Source organism: Apodemus sylvaticus, chromosome 13 (assembly GCF_947179515.1).
Source record: "Apodemus sylvaticus chromosome 13, mApoSyl1.1, whole genome shotgun sequence".
Classification (NCBI taxonomy): Eukaryota; Metazoa; Chordata; class Mammalia; order Rodentia; family Muridae; genus Apodemus; species Apodemus sylvaticus.
The window spans coordinates 80,943,600-80,964,384 of record NC_067484.1 but is presented as its reverse complement, the minus strand read 5'-3'; the positions used below and the strand labels follow the sequence as shown (position 1 = coordinate 80,964,384).

The following is a 20,785-nucleotide window of genomic DNA, read 5'->3' as shown; positions in this document are numbered from 1 at the left end:
TCCCGATACATATAGTCTTTAAATCTTATACCGTACTTTCTTTGTTTCCAAACTTGTAAGGTAAGTGTCCTTCTGTGGCTCGGCGGTGTCACTCAGCATGACCTATGACAGGCATGCTCTGTTCTTTGTGTTTTGTGGCATCTCTGGGTGCACCCAGCACCATCATCCATTCTCCTGATGGAGAGCTACCTTGCCTTATGTTTTACTGATGCAGGAATGCTATTCCTGTCTCCTCTGTGAGTGTGTGTGCATGCATACACACATGCACTTCTTTAAGTGACAGTGTATGAGAAAATCCTGAGGTTGTAGGGTTGGTCATTACATTTTATAGAATTAGAGTTTGTAATGTCTGGTTTTTTTACCATTCTTTGGAAGAAATTCTTACTGGTTCACTTTCAAAATGTTCCCATAGGATTATTAAACAGCACCATGAACTGTGTGATTTTCAGATGCTCTTGTGACACTTAAATGAGAATCTGGGATCTTCCTGATTTATCTACACAGCAATGCTGTAGCTTACCTAGCACTGGGGCCTTCTCTTTGGGGTTTGATGTCAATGTGGACATTTCTTGCGTATCACAAATTTGTCTGTTGGGTCCACCTTTGTCTGAAGTCCTCAGCTACATCCCTGCTGTGTGGTGTGAGTGGCCGTCTGCCTGTGCTCTGTTCACTCCCACACTTGCCTTCTCTGGCAGGCTCTCTGTTGTCGCCATGTTTCTGCATGGCAGACAGTATCACCTGGCTATCCCCAGCTAAGCCACCATTGTCACTGTCTTTGCCTGATTGTAAAGTACAGTCTTCTTCACCTCCTGGCCTCACCAGATGCTGCCAGTCCTCACTGGCAACTGGTCCTTGAAGGTTTCTCCAAGTGAGATTTTTCTGGGGCTCCTGCATATTTTCAGGAAGAGTAATGTCACAGGGTGACAGCCTCTGAGGAGCTCAGAAGGCCACCTCCCAGCCTATGCCCCAGCAGTGTTGTTTATCATTTAGAGGAGGAGTCTCTGGCTTAAAGGAGGAGGAAGAAGAGTATTGTCCTGGCCACATCAGTCCTTCCTCTCTGGGAAGGGAGCTGTTGAACTTGGCCCCACTGACCGCTGACTCTGTCCTCACCTCTCTGGCTAGCAGTCCACCTCTGGTGTGATTATCATTTACTGATTGGATATCACGCATCTGCTGCTCTGCTGATCCGTACAACTCCCATGGGTCCTTCTGTTCCACATGTTTTAGAACACAAAAACAGTGTGACTGTAACTGCAGAGGATGCTCTGTGCTCCTGAGTCTCATCTGTTGTGGTTACCCTCTGTGACTTATTCTAACTAGAGAGAACATGAGAAAGTGGAGCAGCAGGGCTTGAGACTACTAGCCTAGCCTTCTGTTCACAAAGCAGAGGGCTGTGTGTACTCTGCTGGGGCCTGTCACCAAGTCTAGGAAGAGGCCTGTGGAAAGGAGTGACTTGGAGGGATTCGCTTTGTATTGTGCTGTCCCACAGCCTGAACTACAGCCTAATGGTCTACTCATGCGCAGTTGAGCCTCAACCTCTCCTTATGGTGTGTGTGCAAGGCAAGGAGGGCTATACAGAGTCTGTTCTTTCTGGGTCCCTGGAATCACACTCTGCATAGCCAACTTCTTCACCAAGTCTGCATTTTGGGAAGTGGCCTATCCCAGTCACCCAGAGTGTGTGTCACATCGTGTTGCCTAGCTGAGTTAGCATTAAAACAGAGCACACATCTGTTCACACTGTTCTCTCACAAACTCTGCTTGCTGCTGCTCCTGTCTTCCAGGCTAGCCGACCTGTAAGAGCCCAGCATTTACTTTGGGGCCAAGCTTTGATCCCCAAAAGCTCTAAGTAAGTACAGGATCTGGAATACTAAGAGTGGAGCGTACAGTATCCACTGATGGAAAGGGAGCAGTCTACATCCCTGGGGCTTGGCTTCACTGCAGGCGTTTGAGATTTCAAGAGACTAAAGTGTGTGCCCTTCTTTCACGTGATTTCACTGTGGCCCTCCAGAAGTGTCGCCACAGCGTCTCTTTGTTTTTTCTCACAGAAGAGGAATTGAGATGGCGGAGTCAAATCACACATGTTCTGGTGCTCAGATGCTCATTCAGGAAGAAGCAGAACCAGGCTCTTTTGGCTTGAGAGTCCAGACTTGGACCCTTTCCTCACCTGTCTCTGCACTTTCTTAAGGCAAGGGGTCCAGTTGGTGCTCTGTCCATTTGGCCACAGTGGGTGGTGCTGCCCACTGGGCCTGGCAGAGAGCCTGGCGCTCAGCAAGACCTGGGACTCCTCTTGTGAGTTGGCAAAATGGCGTGCCATTCCCCTCACAGACAGCGCTGACCGTGCTGAAAAGACTGAGGCCCAAGAGAAGGCTGGACTTGCACTTCCACAACTTTCTACTCATAGGCGTGTGTGTGTGTGTGTGTGTGTGTGTGTGTGTGTATGAACAGCTGGGGCTTTATGTTTGACTTTAAGCTAACTTTTAGCTGTAGGGTTTTAAAGAAATGTTCATCAACTTCCTTTTTTACGATCATCTCCCTAAGGAGCCTTTGAATGCATTTTTTTTTTCTTAATCACCCCTTTACTCACCACTGCGTGAAATTCATGTGTCACAGATGTTCTGGACACCTGCTGATGCCCCCGTTCCTGCAAAAGATCACAAGCCACTGTGCTCTGTAAACCACTCCTGCTCCCCAAGACCAACTTTCTTATTCTTCCTTATCCTGGAGAGAATTTATGGTCTGAAGTATTTCTTCAGTTTCGGTAGCGACGACATGTGAAATGCATGTGTATTTATAGAAATGAAAACAAAATACTAATCATCGGCAGCCAGTCCTGACTCTTCGGATGGCAAAACAATTCTCAGCTAATGAGCGTGTAATTACAGCTGCCAGGAAATAGCTATTAAATAGATGGAATCTACTACGCAGGCCAAGTCGGCAGGATGGGTGGGGGTGCACACTCGCCTGCTGCCTTGCTCGCCCTGCAAGGACCGCGAGGTTCATCAGCATCCATGCACACAGGGGCCCTGCCAGCTCCAGGAGGGCCAAGGTCAGTCAGGTCAGAAGGCCCTGGTCCCTGAGACCATAACCGTCTTACTCACTGCTGAGGTTTTCTTCTATCAGACCTCCGTCTTCAGCCAGGTAGCATTGATGGGATGTTTCTTGGTTTTGTCATTTGTGCTGGGATGGTGTTTAAAGCTTCTGTGTGTATATTATAAAACCATCTTTGTCCTCGCAGACTGTGTCAGCTAGTGGCATTTGTCAGCACTAAGCCATGCCATCATGACTGCTACCATGTCTGTACTCTCGTCACCCTAAGCAAATTCTGCATCCACTGGACAAGGCCTCCAGTCACCTTCCCTCAGCCCCTCCTGGTCTCTCTGAACGTGGTTGGTTTATTCAGCCATTTCACATAGGTGTAGGCCTTCCATGTGCACCCTGCGGTGTCCGGCTTACTCCACAGGGCAGAATGTCTGTTTTCAAGGGCCGTCCATGTTATGACATGTAGCTGACAGCACAGTGCATCCATACCTATTAATAATGCGTATATATTTCAGTTTGGAGAGCCAGATAATACACTGTATTTACATAATCACTAGACATTAAATTACTGTGTTTTTTTCATCTTTTAAAAGAAATGTTATTTTTTTCATTTTCCTTCTTTGTAAATCAACAATTTTGGCTAACTGGGGATTATGGTCCCAAGAGGAAGGTTTCTGGTTCTGACTATTTTGACATGTGTTGGCATTGCTCTAGATAATGGGTTCTCAACCTATGGATCACGAACCCCCTTTAGGAGCCATACATAAGACACCCTGTATATCAGATATTTACATTATGATTATAACAGTAGCAAAATTACAGTTGTGAAGTAGCAACAAAAATAAATTTATGGTTGGAGGTCACTACAATGTGCCGGGCTGGGTCACAGCCCGGGTCACAGCATTAGGAAGGTTGAGAAGCTCTGCCCTATCTCATCAAATAACATCTTTACAGTACATTAAGCAAACATAACAATTACAGAGAGTATAGATTTAAGTAGGGCGTTGGGCCAGCGATGGCCACACTGGATCTGAACTTTTGGAAGGTTTGGAGGTCTCTAGTACAGACAGTATGCCGAGAAGAAACAAAGGACTTGTCCTGGGTTGGCTTTTATGTGCTGCATGAAGTGGGGATAGCAGCAGAATGTTTGGATTGCGTTTTTGAAACTGTCTGTGAGGCATGCATCTGTGTGTAGCTAGCCACATACCAGTGCTGTGGGAAAACTAGCTCTAGCAATTTGGAGCCAGATGGAGTGCTGTCTACCCTGTCCCTGTCCCTGTCCCTCTCTCTGGAGAATGTGAAGGATAGTCTTGAGGATACCAGGACTCTGGCTTTCCTATGTTCCTCCTTCGTTTGGTATTGGCTGGAAGCAGGTGATGAGCCCATCTGGGAAGAGCCTGGTTAGGGAAGGTTCATAACAAATGCAGGTCATCAGTAACAAGCTCTGTAGAGTTGGTCATGGAGGGTCACAGTCACCCAAACCAGCCTCCCACCCACATCTAGATAACTCAGGTGGTGGAGGCTAGGCCCCGGGGAGGGATGGGAGAGTGGTGGCTCACGACTTCCAGAGCAGTGACTATTCTCTATGACTAGCCTAGGAACCTGGTGTGTGCCGCCACGTCAATGTCTGCGATGCTAGCTGTAAAGTAAGCAGGCTCTGCAGGCCTCTCAGATAAGCAGCAAGTCCCTGCTGTGGAATGCAACTTGGGATAAAGATTCACGGAAATCAGTCCAGTTTCCGTAAGTTGGTACATGTGTTAGGCTGAAGGTTTTAAGAAAGTTAAAATTCAGTGGTTAGAATTCTAAATACAAATATAGAACCAACATATTTGGATAGGTCTTGTTCCTTTTTAAAGTCACAAAAGTATGCCGCAGATTTTTTATTTTAGATGCTCTATCTGCCTAGAGTTGAGTATTAATAAGGCAGATTTGTGACTTTTGAAACGCAAACAGGTGGAAATGCCTAATAGAACTGCGCCCTCTAGTGCCCCAAGCATCACATAACAGCCCCACCCTGAGTATCATTACAAGGGAAATGGTAAACTTGGAAGCCTGGGAGGGAGCTCTGGGGGGAGTGTGCAGGTTAAGTCTCTTGCCTCTGTAAGTTCTTGCTAATGATTACAAAGCACAGAATTATTTTCTTTTTTGTTTTGTTTTGTATAAAGATTTTATTTATAAATAAAATAAATTTAATTTTTTTAATTTATTTTCTTTCTTTTTATTGAATATCATCTTCATTTACATTGCCAATTGTAAAACCTTTCCCGATTTCCCCCCTCCCCAAAGAGCCCCAACCCCTCCTCCCACCCCCTTCCTCCACATATATGCCCCTCCACCCAACACACTCCCACTCCCCCTCAGTTTCCCTTTGTTGGGGCCTCTATTGAGCCTTTACCTGACCAAGGACCACTCCTCCCACTGATGCCCAACAATGCCTTCCTCTGCCACATTTTTGGCTGGAGCCATGTGTACCCCTTGGTTGATGGTTCAGTCCCTGGGAGTCTTGGGACATCTGGGTGGCCGAAATTATTGTTCTTCCCATGGGGCTGTAAACCCCTACATCTGATAGAGGGCTAATATCCAATGTATACAAAGAACTCAAGAAGTTAGTCTCCAGAGAATCAAATAACCCTATTAAAAATGGGGTACAGAGCTAAACAGGGAATTCTCAACTGAGGAAACTTGAATGGCTCTAAAGCACCTAAAGAAATGTTCAGCATCCTTAGTTATCAGGGAAATGCAAATCACAACAACACTGAAATTCCACCTCACACCGGGCAGAATGGCTAAGATGAAAAACTCAGGGGACAGCAGATGCTGGAGAGGATGTGGGGAAAAGGGAACACTTCTCCATTGTTGGTGGGATTGCAGGCTGGTAAAACCACTCTGGAAATCAGTTTGGCGATTCCTCAGAAAATTAGACATAGTACTACCTGCAGACCCAGCTATACCACTCCTGGGCAAATATCCAGAAGATGCTCCTACATGTAATAAGGACACATGCTCCACTATGTTCATAGCTGCCTTATTTATAATAGCCAGAAGCTGGAAAGAACCCAGATGTCCCTCAACAGAGGAATGGATACAGAAACTGTGGTATATATACACAATGGAGTACTACTCAGCTACTAAAAAACAATGAATTCATGAAATTCTTAGGCAAATGGATGGAACTAGAAAGTGTCATCCTGAGTGAAGTAACACACTCACAAAAGAACACACATGGTATGCACTCACTGTGGATGTTAGCCCAAAAGCTCAAACAAGATACAATTCACCCAGCACAGGAAGCTCAAGAAGGAGGACTTAAGTGAGGGTGCTTTTGTTCCTCTGAGAAAGGGAACAAAATGCTCACGAGAGCAATAAGGGAGACAATGTGTGGAGCAGAGCCTGAAGTAAAGGCCACCCAAAGACTGTCCTACTTGGGGATTCATCCTATAAACAGTCAACAAACCCCGACACTACTATGGATGACAAGAAGTGTATACCAAAAGGAACATGCCATGGTTGTCTCCAGAGGGGCCTTGCCAGAACCTTACAAATACAGAGGCAGATGCTAGCAACCAACTATTGGACTGGGCATAGGGTTCCCATGGAGGAGTTGGAGGGTGATCTGGAGGAGAATATTTTCTATAGAGGATCTAGGAATATGACAAAAGATCTACTAATCTATTACATGTCTTGCCATGTGGGGATTTTCCTTATCTAACACTATGTTGTATATAGTCATATATGACTATATATGACGTATATATATGACATATATAGTCATATATGACTATGACTTATAGACTAGGAAAGATTGAAAGAGGCTGGGCACATAGATGCTATCCAGACCATCACCACTTGGTGTTATGAGGCCATTCCTGTGTTGGTGGCTGACAAGAGTCTTTGAAAGCAACCGTAAGGGTGAGAACAGGATTTAAAGTGTTACTGGTGGGAAGGTGTGTGAACACGCTAGACACAGACATTCAGTCCTCTCTGTGTGGTATTAAATGATTAAAAGGATGAACACTTGATGCTATGACATCCTGAGGAAAGGAAGGCCGACCAGGAAGACCCATTTACGTGATCTTGAAGGACTCTTTGCACATCACTATTTAGCTTGTAAGTGTTCTGAGAAACTCTTCAGTCTGTTGTTTTGTAACTTCAGTTTTATCTTGGTGTTGTTTCCAGGATGGGGAAAGGTTGGTACTATTTACTAAAATTAGAAAATTTGCATTGTAAATTCTGTCCAGTGCAAGCAGGGAATTCAGAACTATGACACCTCATTGGAGCTCTTTGTGCTGATTACATTTCTGTCTCTAGGCCAGAACTGGCAGCTTATTCTACTTAATCTTCATGGAGTAATCAGTGTTGAAAGAGTATTTCTTTGACAGCTGCGCTCAGGGAAAACTAGGCGAGGCTTGTTATTTAGGCTAGACAATCAAGTGGAAGAAAATAATAATAATGTGAACTGTAGGTCTCCATTTCACTCTGACAATGGCACATTACAAGCCTCCTTTTTCAATATTTGTAGTCGGAGTGGGGAGGCTGGAGAATAATGGAAATTAGAAATGACCAAATCCACTTCAGAGTTCCGAGGGAATTTGAATAGTCTGATTTAAGTAAGTTGGAAGCCCATCTTTAAGTTAGAAACCCTTCCCAGAAATCAGGACGGAGTACTAGTCAGTCATGTGTGTGTGTGTGTGTGTGTGTGTGTGTGTGTGTGTGTATCCACGCACATTTGCATACTCATTTCTCCCTGAAGCTAACTTGAGTTTGAAAAGTCATTGCTGGTGGCCAGACCCCTACTCTATTCTGTTGAAGAAAGTATGGTCGTTCTTCTTGGTTACGACATCTGCCATTTTGTAATGTCTGTGTCCGGTCCTACGACAGCATCCCCACCTCCATTTCTAGTGGCCGAGTCATGTCCCACCCACATTCACCAGGTATCTGAATATCGTTTGTGGGAAGGGAATTTTAACTTTTTTCATAGAATTTACTTTTGGTTTTGTAATTTTGGTAGAAATAAATAGGAGTTATTCAAGCTACAATATCAAGTGGCTTGTAAGGTAGTTCTAAATCATTCTGTTACTGATGTAGGCCAATTTTGTGCCTCATGCCAGAATCTGAATTTATTGGTAAGATGGCCAGAAGTGAGGAATTTCCAAGTCTCTGGCCCCCTCCCCTAGAATGGGGGCTAAAGCTGTTTCAGATACAGAAAGAAGATGGCATGGTGTATGGGAAATGACTGGGGCTAGGCAGAAGGACACAGTCAGTGAGTGCACTGCAAGTGGGTAATCAAAGGTTATGGGACAGCTCTTCAAAAAAAAATTGCCAATGCTGATAGAGCTTTGTCCTTCTGATGTCAAAAGGTTACCCAGAGGACACCTACACAGGCCCAAGTGAAGGGCTGGACGGTGGCAGCCAGTTTGAAATCAGCAAAAGTTAGCCTCCAAGTTCCTGAAAAGCAGCAAGACAACTGCTGTTGTTAGGTCTGTGCCAAAAATAGCCAAAGAGGAGCTGGGGGGTGGGGATGGGGGGGGGGATGGCTCAGCGCTCAGAGACCAAACCTGAATCTGGTTCCCATCATCCATGGCAGACGGCTCACGGCTACCTCTCCCTGTCTCCAGGGAATCTAATGCCCCCTTCTGGATTCCGTAGACACCTGCATTCACATGCACACATACCCACAAATACACAAAATTAAAAAAGAAAAAGGAAAAAAATTAAAAAAAAAAACTAAAAAAGAATGGAGGAAGGGTTAGTTAAAAATGACCGCAGGCAGCAATATGTTCGAAGAGTTCTTTGTTGAGAATGTGGTGTGTCTCTGCCAAGAAGGGATTTCCTCCTCACTGGGCCATGGCATTTTTGGTATCTTTGGCTAAAGTAAAAGACATGAACAAGCAGGCAAACAGCTAATTTAGAATTGCATTCATCAGTGTGTCCAATGCGTAAAAAAAATATTTAAAGAAATAATCAGGACCGGGACTATAGCTCAGGGGAGAGCACTTACTAACATGTGCAAGGCCCTCGTGTTGATACCTACTTTTGCAAAAGTTTATAAATTTAGAGTGGAAAGCACAGGCTGGGGAAATGACTCAGTGGGCAGAGTGCTTGCTGCAAAAAGCATAAGGACTGGAATTCAATTTCCCTAAGGATCTCTGGAAAAATGTAGATGCATGCCTATAATTTAGGTGTTGGGTAGGCAGAAGGGGGAACATCAGGAGGATGTCTAGACTGGCTAGCTAGTCTAGCCTAATTGTTGAGATCCAGGTCCAGGGAAAGACTGTCTCATAAAATAGTGTAGAACAAGATTGCAGCTGTCCTGACATTTCCTGCTGGCCTCTAGTTGTGCACAGGTGTGTTTGTGTCTGTGCACATATATACAGATGCACAAAGAAAAATTAATAAAAGTCAGATCTGTCTCTGGTTTGTTGAGTGAATATGTATTTTCTAAGTACTTAACATAAACATAAGGCATACTTACCTAGCCGAGTGTTAACAGGCTTGGAATTAAAACGCTGAGATGTCAGATCAAGGCTCAGAGTCAGGAATCCAGATGGGCTGATCAAGATGCAAGGAAAGCCAGCAGGGTGGTGGGGTGTAAAGCTATGTGGATCCAGGTACTCTGTCCCTAGACCAGAGGGAGATGGAACTTTGTCAGCTTCAACTAACATATGTGACACAGGAAGCACCTAGTGTGTATTGGGAAGGGGGTGGCAAGCCAGAATTAGGAGACTAGGCAGCACCAGCAGTTCTTTCTTCATACAGAGAAAGTATGTCTAACCCATGGCCTGTGGACTACATGTGCCTTGGGATAGTAATGAGTGTGGCCCAACACAAAATCAGAGACTTGCTTAAAACCTTAAACCTTGTGAGACGTGTGCATGTGTGTGTGTGTGTGTGTCTCAATTATGCAGAGGGTTTTGTAGATGGCCACACCTGTAGCAGAGCCCAGAGGTTGGACTTCTGCAGCTAGGGTGAAAGTTAGACAATGGGCCGTGTTGGAAGGAAGAAAAAGTGACTTCACGACCCGCTAGAGGAAACATGGAGGAGGGGATGGAGAGACTCAGTAGAGGTGGAAGGTGAGGAAGGAGCCCCAGGCTGGCTCAGCCAACTCCAAGCGCTATCAGCTGAAGACCTGCAGGGTAAACACAGGCATGCACCGGAGAATGGAAACGAAAACAAGCCGCACCTCCTAAGCACAAGGCCATCTATTTCCCACCATTTTATTTACTGAAAATAAGTTGGTGGTTGAGACTCACTCACAAAATTGATATCACAACTCATTAGTGCCATCTGAAATCACAAGCCAAGAATGGGCTCAGGCTGGGGCCTGGGTGCTTGAGGCTGCCTGCTTGGACAGGGCCTGGAGGACTCCACAGGGAGGCAGGGCGAGGAGTGTGTAGAGGTGGAGGACCAGCAGAGTCTGAGCACCGCTTCCAGCAGAGCCCTGAGGACTGATTGTGGTCTGGACCAATCTTGCTTTTACCTCAGAAGAGACGGCTGCAAGGTCCAGAAAGGAAGAGAGAAGGGAAGGGGAGAGAGAGGAAGAGGAGGGAAGGAAGGGAGGTAGGAGAGAAGCAAGCGGGACGGTAAATCGTGGGCTCAGACAAGGCGGCGTGATTCCGAGTGGGCCCCAGCTGAGGGCTTGCTGCCCTGGCTCCCAGTGTGCTTCCTCTAAGAGCAGAACAGGAGTTGGTCTGGGCATGGGGGAGATGGAATAAACACAGGCAGCTCTTGGCTGAAGGCAATTACTAAGCTGAGGGAAGAAACATGGAGCAAATATTTGAAGGCTCAAGAATAAATACTAACAGCCAACTGGGGACGAAGTCTTGATTATGAAATGGCATCAAAGAGATGGTGTGCTTATCAGACACTCCATGCCTACATTCTTATCTCTGTATTGCCATCCCACATCCCCAAGAAATTTCTGGGTGAGACCAGCTGTGGGGACACTTGGAGAAAGCAGGAACCTGAGGATGTCTAATAGTATGTTTAGAAGAGACGGTGGTCTCAAGAGGATAGGACCAGTGATGTCTGGTGTGCAAACTATTGCAGAAGGCAAAAGGCAGAGCAGGTTAAATATACTCAGCTCTTTGGCTGGAAAACCAGAAGGGGAACTTCAGATGACCTTGAGATATCAAGGATACTGGAGAAGGGGTGTGTGTGTGTGTGTGTATGTGTGTGTGTGTTTGTGTATGTATGTGAGAGAGAGAGAGAGACAGAGAGAGAGACAGAGAGAGTGAGTATGTGTATGTGAGTATGTGTGTGTGTTTGTGTGTGTTAGTGTATGGTGTGTTTTTGTGTGTGAGTGTATGTGTGCATGTATGGGTGCCTGAGTGCCTGCTCATCAAAAACTGTAAGTGAATGTAAGTCTTAGAGAATGCACTTGAGACTTAGAAATCCAAGCAAAGTTAAAGAGAGTCCAGGCTGCCACTGATTATTATATGCTCCTCGAACAAGACCAGACTTAGCCAAACAAAATACACCAAGCCTGGGGCTCACCCCAGCCACTGTGGCAAGATCAGTCCAAATACCCAGACAGCGAGGGCCCCCAAAACTGCTCCTTCTCAGGCTACAGACCCTTTGGTAGGAAGGTCAGAATCCAGGGCTCAAACTGAGTCAGGTGGCAGCCTGCTTAAACAGTGATGTGTTCTTTGATACTTAAACAAAAGCCAATGTTTCTCGATATAATTTTCAAATTATCCAGGCTTGAAGCCAGCCTTACTTGTCAAGCAATAAGCTCAGAAAGTTCATCTTGTTGGGAAAGGGAAAACCAGTAGATCCCAGTGCCAAGGTGATCCAGACACTGAGTTTGTGAAAGGCTTAAAATAGCTTTATAAAAAGTATTTCAGATAGAAGATAAACAAGTCACTCAAAGTAAGAGATTGAAAGAATTAGTGATGAAGCATATAATAAATAGAATTAAGAGCTTAGCAAGATATTCCTTTTGGAAGAGAGATTAGGTTGAGACACACCAATAATTTTGTGATGTGTAACTAGCCTCATCACAGCAAGTAAAGGCAAGGCTTATCAGAAGAGGAACACAGAAGATGATCCGGCTAAATGTTACACGTTATCTTAGTATACATAGTTCAGGAGCAAAGTGATATAGTCCAAAGTGCAAATACTAATCAAAAGAAAACAAAATATAATGACATCATTACGAGAAAATAGAGTTGAGTGTGAAGAGCCGTGAAGAACATACACCATAGCTAAGGGTTCGTTCTTTCAGATGACCAGAGCTTTGACACATGTGGAGCCCTGATGGAAAGAATTGGTAAGAAGTAGAAAAATCCCTTTTTATCTGGAGACTTCCCTTTCCTCTCTTTATGATCAACAGACCTGAGAGAATGAAATCAGCAAGGCTCTGGAGGATCTAAACGGCACCGTCAGCCAGGTAGCCCTAACAGACATTTCCAGAGCCTTCTACCCAGCTATAGCAGAATATCTGCATTTTTCACACAGAGGCAGAATACTCACCAGGATAGGCCATGTCCCCAGTCATGAAATAAACCATAACAAATTTTAAAGAATTGGAATCAGATGATGTGTTTTCTGGTTGTAATGGAATTAAGCTAAATCAGTAACAGAAAGATAATAGGAATATGTCCAGACACTTGGAATTAACACACTTCAGAATCACCCACGTGTCAAGGAGAAATTCTCAGAGGAAATTAGAAAATAGTTTGTACCAAATGAAAAGACAATGTATCAAATTTTTTTGGAATGTGATACATGGAGGGAAAATTACAACCCTACAGGCTTAGACTAGAAAAGAAGAAAACCATATAAATACCCAACTTTAAAAACAAAGACTAAAAATAAAAATAAACTGAAAGGTAGAAGAAGGGAATAGTAATGGAAAAGTATAGAAATTGAAAGATAAGAAAAATCAAAGATAAAACATGCTGGTTATTAAAAAAAACTAAGAAAAACTATGAAGAATAATGTGGGTGTAGGAGAAGACAGCTGACGCCAACACTAGGAACGAAAAACAAGACCTGCAGTTCTAGGTGACCAGTAGAGTCACTCACAACTCTAAGTTCAAATAGTAACAGCTTAGGAAAATGGACCCATTTCTTACTGACCACAAACAACCTAATCCTAGATGGACGTAAAGTGACGTAGTAGAACTGCTGATGATGATAACTTCTAAAGAAAATAACTTGCAGTCAACTTCAATAAAAGGAATCTCTAGGCCCAGATGGCTTTCTGGCAAGTTCTACCAAACATTTCAAGACAAAACAAAACCGATGTTATAAAATCTCATCCAGGAAAAAAAAAAAAGGCAGAGAAACACTTCCCAGCTCATGTCACGAAGCCAGAGTCCCCATGATGTGAAAAGCAGACAGACAGATGGTACAGACCGATATGTATCCCAGACAAAGATGTGAAACTCCTTAATAAGATGTTAGCAAATCAAATCCAGCAAAAAATAACAAGAATAATGCACCATGGCCTCATGGGATGCAGGGTTCATTTGATGCTTCCTGAGCTTCCGGAAGCATAACCATCATAGCAGCACTCTGTGGAAAAGCCACGTTCATGTTAGTGACATTCATGACATCATAGCAGCAGCACTCTGTGGAAAAGCCACGTTCATGTTAATGACATTCATGACATCATAGCAGCACTCTGTGGAAAAGCCACATTCATGTTAGTGACATTAATGACATCATAGCAGCAGCACTCTGTGGAAAAGCCACGTTCATGTTAGTGACATTCATGACATCATAGCAGCAGCACTCTGTAGAAAAGCCACGTTCATGTCAGTGACATTCATGACAGTTAATGTCAAAAGGCACCTGGCACATGTCATCAGTTCATGATCACACTCCAGAAACTCACAAATACCTGCTTCCAGCATTGTAATTAATGGTAAAGATCTAACCGTACTTCCTCTTGATACTGGGAAGAGGGCATGGCCACCACATTTCCCACTCCTGTTGACTATTAAGGCAACATCTTAACTAGCATAAGAAGACATGCCCAGTTACAGTTTTGTAAGGAGAAACCCAAATTGGTTCTTCTGTTTTGCTTTTTCACAGATACCATTATTGCCTGTGTAGGCAATGCTAGTAAACCTACAGAAGCAAAACAAAAAGTCAAAGCTTCCTACAATGAATACATTTAACATAGTATAGGATTCAAGAGCAACAGAAAAGCCATTGTTCCTATTACTAATAAGCAATGGGGAATGGAAAAATGGAAAACAAAAAAGCTATCTACAATAGCTCCAAAGGATTGGAACTACTTATAAAGTTAAGAAACAAAAACCTTAAAACATATTCCAGCTCTATAGCCAAAAACTAAGCACAGATGAACGCAATCAGAGGAAATCCACCTTTGTTGGCTTACTGGATTTGTGAATTAGAAGCTTATATGCTAAAGGTGATGTCTCAAAATTCATCTATAAACTGTAACATTCCAGAGCTTTCCCTTTTCCGTGTGTGTGTGTGTGTGTGTGTGTGTCTGTGCATATGTGTGTGCTTGTGTGAGCATGTGTATGCCTGTGTGCATGCTGGAGGTTGGTGACAGGGATCACCCTAGATTACTCTTCATTCATCCAGGCAGGGTTGTTCAATCAAACCCAGAGCTTACCTGTATGGTGAGTCTGGCTAGCCAGTTTTCTCTTGACTAGACTGAAATTGCAGGTGTATTTCCAGGCACTTCTGTGAGATTATAGTGGTAGGGTGAGGGGGGATCTAAACCACAGGTCCTCAACCTGTGTATCATAACCCCATGGAAGGGCTAAATGACCCTTTCACAGGGGTCACCTAAGACCATCTGGGCATCAGATATTTACATTACAGTTCATGACAGTAGCAAATTACAGTTATGAAGTAGCAACAAAAAAACTATGGTTGGGGGGGGGTCGCCACAACATGAGGAACTGTATTGAAGAGTCATAGCATTAGGAAGGTTGGGAACCACTGTTCTAAACCCAGTCCTCAGGTTTGTGTGACAAACTAGCCATGAAAGTGATATAGAGAAAGCGCTTCCAAACTTTATACAAACTTATCTGAAAAGGAACCTAAATAGCCAAAATAATATTGAGGGAGCAAAGTGACATCGGAGGAATCGGAGCACACAAATGGAAAGGCTTAGCAGGAAGCTGTGATGGAGGTAATGTGATATTGGCAAATAGATCAAAGGACAGAAACTGATCCACACAAATACAGGCTGTAGATTTTTCTAATTTGCAAAAGCATTGAAATAAACAGAGAAAGTCTCTTAACAAATGGCCTTAAGCCAAGCGGACAGTTAAATGACAAAATAGAACATTAAACTTTGTATGATTTATCTCAAAAATGGATCATGTAGTTAAATATAAAAAGTAAACCGGTGGTACGTTAAGAGAAAGTCTTAGCGACTCTGGGTTGGGTGGGAATGGCCCCTTAAGATCCTGTGCCCTGCTTATGGGAGAGGCAGGCAGTAAGGGCTTCCAGCCTTTGAGAGCTGGGGTCCACCATGCTTCAAGTCAGGGTGCGATTGGTATGGGAACACACTGAGGAGCACCAGTGCCCAGGCACCATTCTGACTCCGTCCCTACCAGTGCCTCTGCGAAGTGGGCATCGCATTGCTACAGCCTCACTTTTTAGATGCATAGAAACACAGAAAAATCAGTAGGTTTCATCTGTGACCAAACAAGGAAGGTTCCCAAGGGATCTCTTTCCTGGGCCTAGGGTGCCACCACCACCCTCTTCTGCCTGTTGTGTATTTGAAAACACTGATCAACACATTTCATGGCTCCCTGTGACCCAGACACAGGTGTCTTACCACAGCACCTACTTTTTACTTCTGTGATTTTATTCTCAGGCCCACTTTCTGCTTGGTGGGTCTTCGCTATTGATTCCTTTTGCAGAATCAGCTCAGTCAAGTCTCTTTAGCGCCACCTTGTGTCTAGAGTGTGTTTTGCAGGAAGAAAGCCTGGAATACAATTTGGTTCCGGATTATCCAGGTGTTAGGCCAAGGCATTAAACACAAATCTCCACCTCCAGTCTGAGAAGCTGACAGAATCGACTTCTTCACCTGTCCCTCTTTCCAGCAGTGACCCAGCTTCTGACATCTATTGTCTTGTTAACAGTGGTCCCTGAACAGTTAGGGTAGAAACTTAAGAGTCCAGTGTTCTGGGTCTTGTGAGGGGAGGGTAAGCCTCACAGAGTGGGCTTCTGGGGCCGGGCCTGGGGTCCAGTTAACATCGTTGTGCCCCTAGGCTGACTTAGCAGACAGGCTAAGAGGGACTGACGACAGGGGAACGGAAGGGGAGGAAAGGGAGAGATAGGAGGCAGAATTGCCATTCTCAGAGCTTTGCAGAAGGGAACCGGCCTCTCTGAGGGAGGAAATGATGGACTAGTAAAACATCCATAAACCATGGAAACCATCACATATTTCCTTTTCCTTGTTTTGGACCTTTATTACTTTTCTATTGCAGAAGTAACATGGTGCGATGTGCAGAGTGGGAAATATAGAAAGAGAAGAGAACAAACACACACCCAGTCCTAATGGGTCCGTGTCCGCCATTTCTCTTCCTCCCCTTCTGCTGTGCCAAGGAGCTGAGACTAACCGAGGCCCCTCCTACTGAGCCACAGGCCACTCACAGTAAACCCATCTTTTATAAATGCTGATTGGAGTGTTTTGTTGAGTTAAGCAAGGCTTAAACTTTTATGTTTACCTTGTAATTCTTTGCACAGAAACATTTTACAGAGTAGGATGTATACTTGACTGCTGTGTGTGCTGGACTGTGGCAGGTGTATGGTTTTAGTTGTGGAAACAGCACATTGGGGGACATCTTTACTTCCTTATTTATGGTTTTTGTTTTGTTTTGTTTTCTAATGTAGAGGCCCCTTATTAAAACAGGCTCTCCAAGTCACAGGAAAAAGCATGTAAAGAGAACCAAGTCTCTTCCTGCAGGCACCGGGAAGGCCTGCTGTCCCAGCTGCAGAGATGGCCTCTGCCACTTGGTAGGAGGAGTTTGGGGCTCAGGCCTTCAGTCCTCAGGGCCTGTTTATTTGCCTGTCAAGTAGAGCAATGGCTGCCTTATGGGCCCGCCATATAGATAACGAACAAGTCAGTACTCAGAGCCTGTCCCAGGAGGTTGACATGAATGATAGCCATTTTTATTAGATATTTTCTTTATCTACATTTCACATTTCCTCGTTTCCCCTCCAAAACCCCCCTATCCCATCCCTCCTCCCCCTGCTCACCAACCCACCCACTCCACCTTTCTGTCCTGGCATTCCCCTACACTGGGGCATTGAGCCTTCTCAGGGCCAAGGGCCTCTCCTCCCTTTGATATCCAACAAGGCCATCCTCTGCTGCATAGGCAGGAGGAGCCATGAGAACTTCCATGTGTGCTCTTTGGTTGGTGGTTTAGTCCCTGGGAGCTCTGGGAATACTGCTTAGTTTATGTTGTTGTTCTTCCTACGGGGCTGCAAACCCCTTCAGTTCCTTTCTCTCGCTCCTCCACTGGGGACCCTGTGCTCAGTCCAGTGGTTGGCTGAGAGCATCCCTCTGTATACCATCAGGCACTGTCATAGCCTCTCAGGAGACAGCTATATCAGGCTCCTGTCAGCAAGCACTTGTTGGCATCCACAATAGTGTCTGGGTTTGGTAACTGAATCCCCAGGTAGGGAAGTCTCTGGATGACCTTTCCTTCAGTCTCTGCTCCACACTTTGTCTCTGTATCTCCTCCCATGGGTATTTTATTCCCTCTTCTAAGAAGGACTGAAGTATCCAAACTTTGGTCTTCCTTCTTTTTTGAGCTTCATGTGATCTGTGAATTATATCTTGGGTATTCCTAACTTCTGGACTAATATCCACTTATCAGTGAGTGCATACCATGTGTATTCTTTTGTGATTGGGTTATCTCGCTCAGGATGATATTTTCTAGTTCCATCCATTTGCCTCAGAATTGCATGAATTCATTGTTTTGAAAGCTGAGCAGTACTCCATTATGTAAATGTACCACATTTTCTGTATCCATTCCTCTGTTGAGGGACATCTGGGTTCTTTCCAGCTTCTGGCTATTATAAATAAGGCTGCTATGAACATAGTGGAGCACGTGTCCTTATTACATGTTGTAGCATCTTCTGGGTATATGCCCAGAAGTGGTATAGCTGGGTACAATTTTCTGAGGAAAATTTGATGCTACTGATTTCCAAAGTGGTTGTAGCAGCTTGTAAATCCACCAGCAATAGAATAATGTTCTTCTTTCTCCATATCTTTTGTCACCTGAGTTTTTGATCTTAGCCATTCTGACTGGTGAGAGGTGGAATCTCAAGGTTGTTTTGATTTGCATTTCCCTGCTGACTAAGGATGTTGAACATTTCTTTAGGTGCCTCTCAGTCATTCAGTATTTCTCAGTTGCAAATTCTTTGTTCAGCGCTGTACCCCATTTTTTACTAGAGTTATTTGGTTCTCTGCAGTCTAACTTCTTGAGTTCTTTGTATATATTGTATATTAGTCTTCTATCAGATGTAGGATTGGTAAAGATCTTTTTCCAACAGATGTTGGTTGCTGTTTGATAGCAATTTTTAAAATATTTGCAGCACAGAATGGCCTTACTACAGGGTTTCTTCCAAACTGCTGTGTTGTGACTCAGTGACATGTGAAGTCACTTTTTTAACCTGCTTTGTATTTGACCACTGAGTGATGTTTAAAACACCCTGGCTGATTGAAGGGATAATGCTACATCCCTAGTGTTTAATTTGCATTTATTATAGGGAGAACAATCTTCATGCCCTTATAATTTTATCCTTTGTTCTAAGTGCTATGAGATTGTAATATAGTATGGAAAAGCAACAAAATTATACATTATACAAAGTAACAGTATTATACATTATACAAAGTAACAGTATTATACATTATACAAAGCAATAGTATTATACAACCCTTTCCCTCTCTTTGGTTTTCATGTCATATTAAAATTGCCTAAAATTCTAAGGCAGCATAGATTGATTGTATAAGTATCATTTTGAAAATATTGCCAGGTCTACTGAGATGGCTTAGCAGGTGAAAACACCTGCTGCCAATGTTTGATGACCAGAGTTCAGTCCCTAGAACCCACATAGTGGAAGAGGAGAACTGGTTCTTGAAAATTTCCCCCAGACTTCCCCCTGATGCCACAGCATGTGTGCACCTGCCTCCCCAGACATCCATAGATGAAAAAAACAATCCTGCCTTTAATAAAAATGTCGCCAATGTTTGGTTACTAGGTAGAATATGTTATGTTATTGTTTTTGTGTTGAGTATGTACCCAAGATACTTCTCTTTTGTTTTTAGCTTTGTGTATTCAGATGCAATTTTCCTTAGAATGTCTGTGTTTGGCTGTTTGCTCCTTTGTTTGGTGAGGAATGATGAGGTTTTTAGTGTCACCATACATTGGTCTACCTAGATCCCAGAGCAAAACCTATTTTGCGTTGTGTTTTTTTTTTCAATCAGTGCCATTTCATGTAGATTACTTCCTAAAACTCATCAGTCCATCCAGATGATTATCCTTAATCTGAGGGATGAGGGATCATTTGATTTACTCTCCTATAATTTCCAGTTTTCTAATTGAAATGTGAAGGTGGTTAGGACAGTAGACATGATTCAAGGAAATCTGTTGAATTTGGATATTGACTGTGCATTGTCTGCAGTCAAAATTATTTTGATGTTAATGACGCTGTTTCAAAATAATACATTGCACTTCTTGGAGAATGTTAATAAAAGAGTGATGATATTTTGTTAAACTAAGAACTTAAGCTTTGGAGTGTGACAGGTTATTTTGGGGGTTCCCCAGGGCCATATATGTGCACACGAGGTAAGTGCTCTGTCAATGAGCCACACCTCAGCCCTCTTTGCATTTTTAAAATTTTGAGACTCCATCTCACTAAGTTGGGTATGCTGGCCTTGAACTTGTGATCTTCTTACCCTGCCTTCCAGAGTAGCTGACATCACAAGTCACTGCCACTATGCTTAGCCAGGAGACTTTTTTTAAGTCTGACATTTTCCATCATAAAAAATTTGAATTTATGAAAATTCAAAGCAACACTGAAATGCAGGCTGTCCTTTCTTTAAAAAACTCAAATTCCATTCACACTGGATGTTTCGACAAGTTTCAACTGGACCTACTGACTACAACCTGGGACCCTGGTTGTTTTGGGGAACCGTTACGTTCTCTCTTGGTTCCAGATGCCATCTCATGTTCAGCTTGGCCCTGTCTTGGACAACATGAACATCAGGATAGAGAATCAAGCATTTATACATCAATATGCACAAAGTCATCGATGACTGATATCTGTGCTGTGGTGAGATCCTCCAGAGGCCAGGAATGGCTCCCAGTGCTTTTAGTTCTGAAGAGAGATTCCAGAGCTTCACACCTAGCTTCAGAGTTGATGCCATTCTCAATAGACAGTGCCCTTAACGTGATGAAAATCTCAGTTGACCCCATGACCATTGAAGGCTGCACTTACACATAGACCCACAATGGCTCCTCTTTCTTTTCCCTGTTTGCAGCATTGGGTCAGATTATGCTGTATGTGGATGGAATGAATGGCGTCATCAATCACAGCGAGACCATCCAGTGGCTGTACACTCTTGTTGGGTCAAAGGTAAGATCAAAGGTTTTTGTTGTTGTTGTTTGTTTGTTTGTCGCTTTTTGTTTTTGTTTTTCTTTCTTGTTGGGACACCTTGCTCAGTTTGCAAATCATTGGTTCTTTGTTAAAATCCTCTTTGAAATGTTTTTGCAAAGAACAATCCTATTTAGCTTTGC

The 20,785-nt window shown here is 43.7% G+C and overlaps 1 protein-coding gene across 2 annotated transcripts in view; it reads left to right on the top strand.

Moving 5' to 3' along the window:
* Positions 1-20,785, top strand: part of Fhod3 (formin homology 2 domain containing 3) — a 438,336-nt gene that overhangs the window by 240,790 nt on the left and 176,761 nt on the right. For both annotated transcript variants that reach the window (XM_052155219.1, XM_052155218.1), the window contains exon 6: positions 20,530-20,624. In XM_052155219.1, coding sequence (XP_052011179.1) covers positions 20,530-20,624 — 95 coding nt within the window. The remainder of the gene's footprint in view (positions 1-20,529; positions 20,625-20,785) is intronic.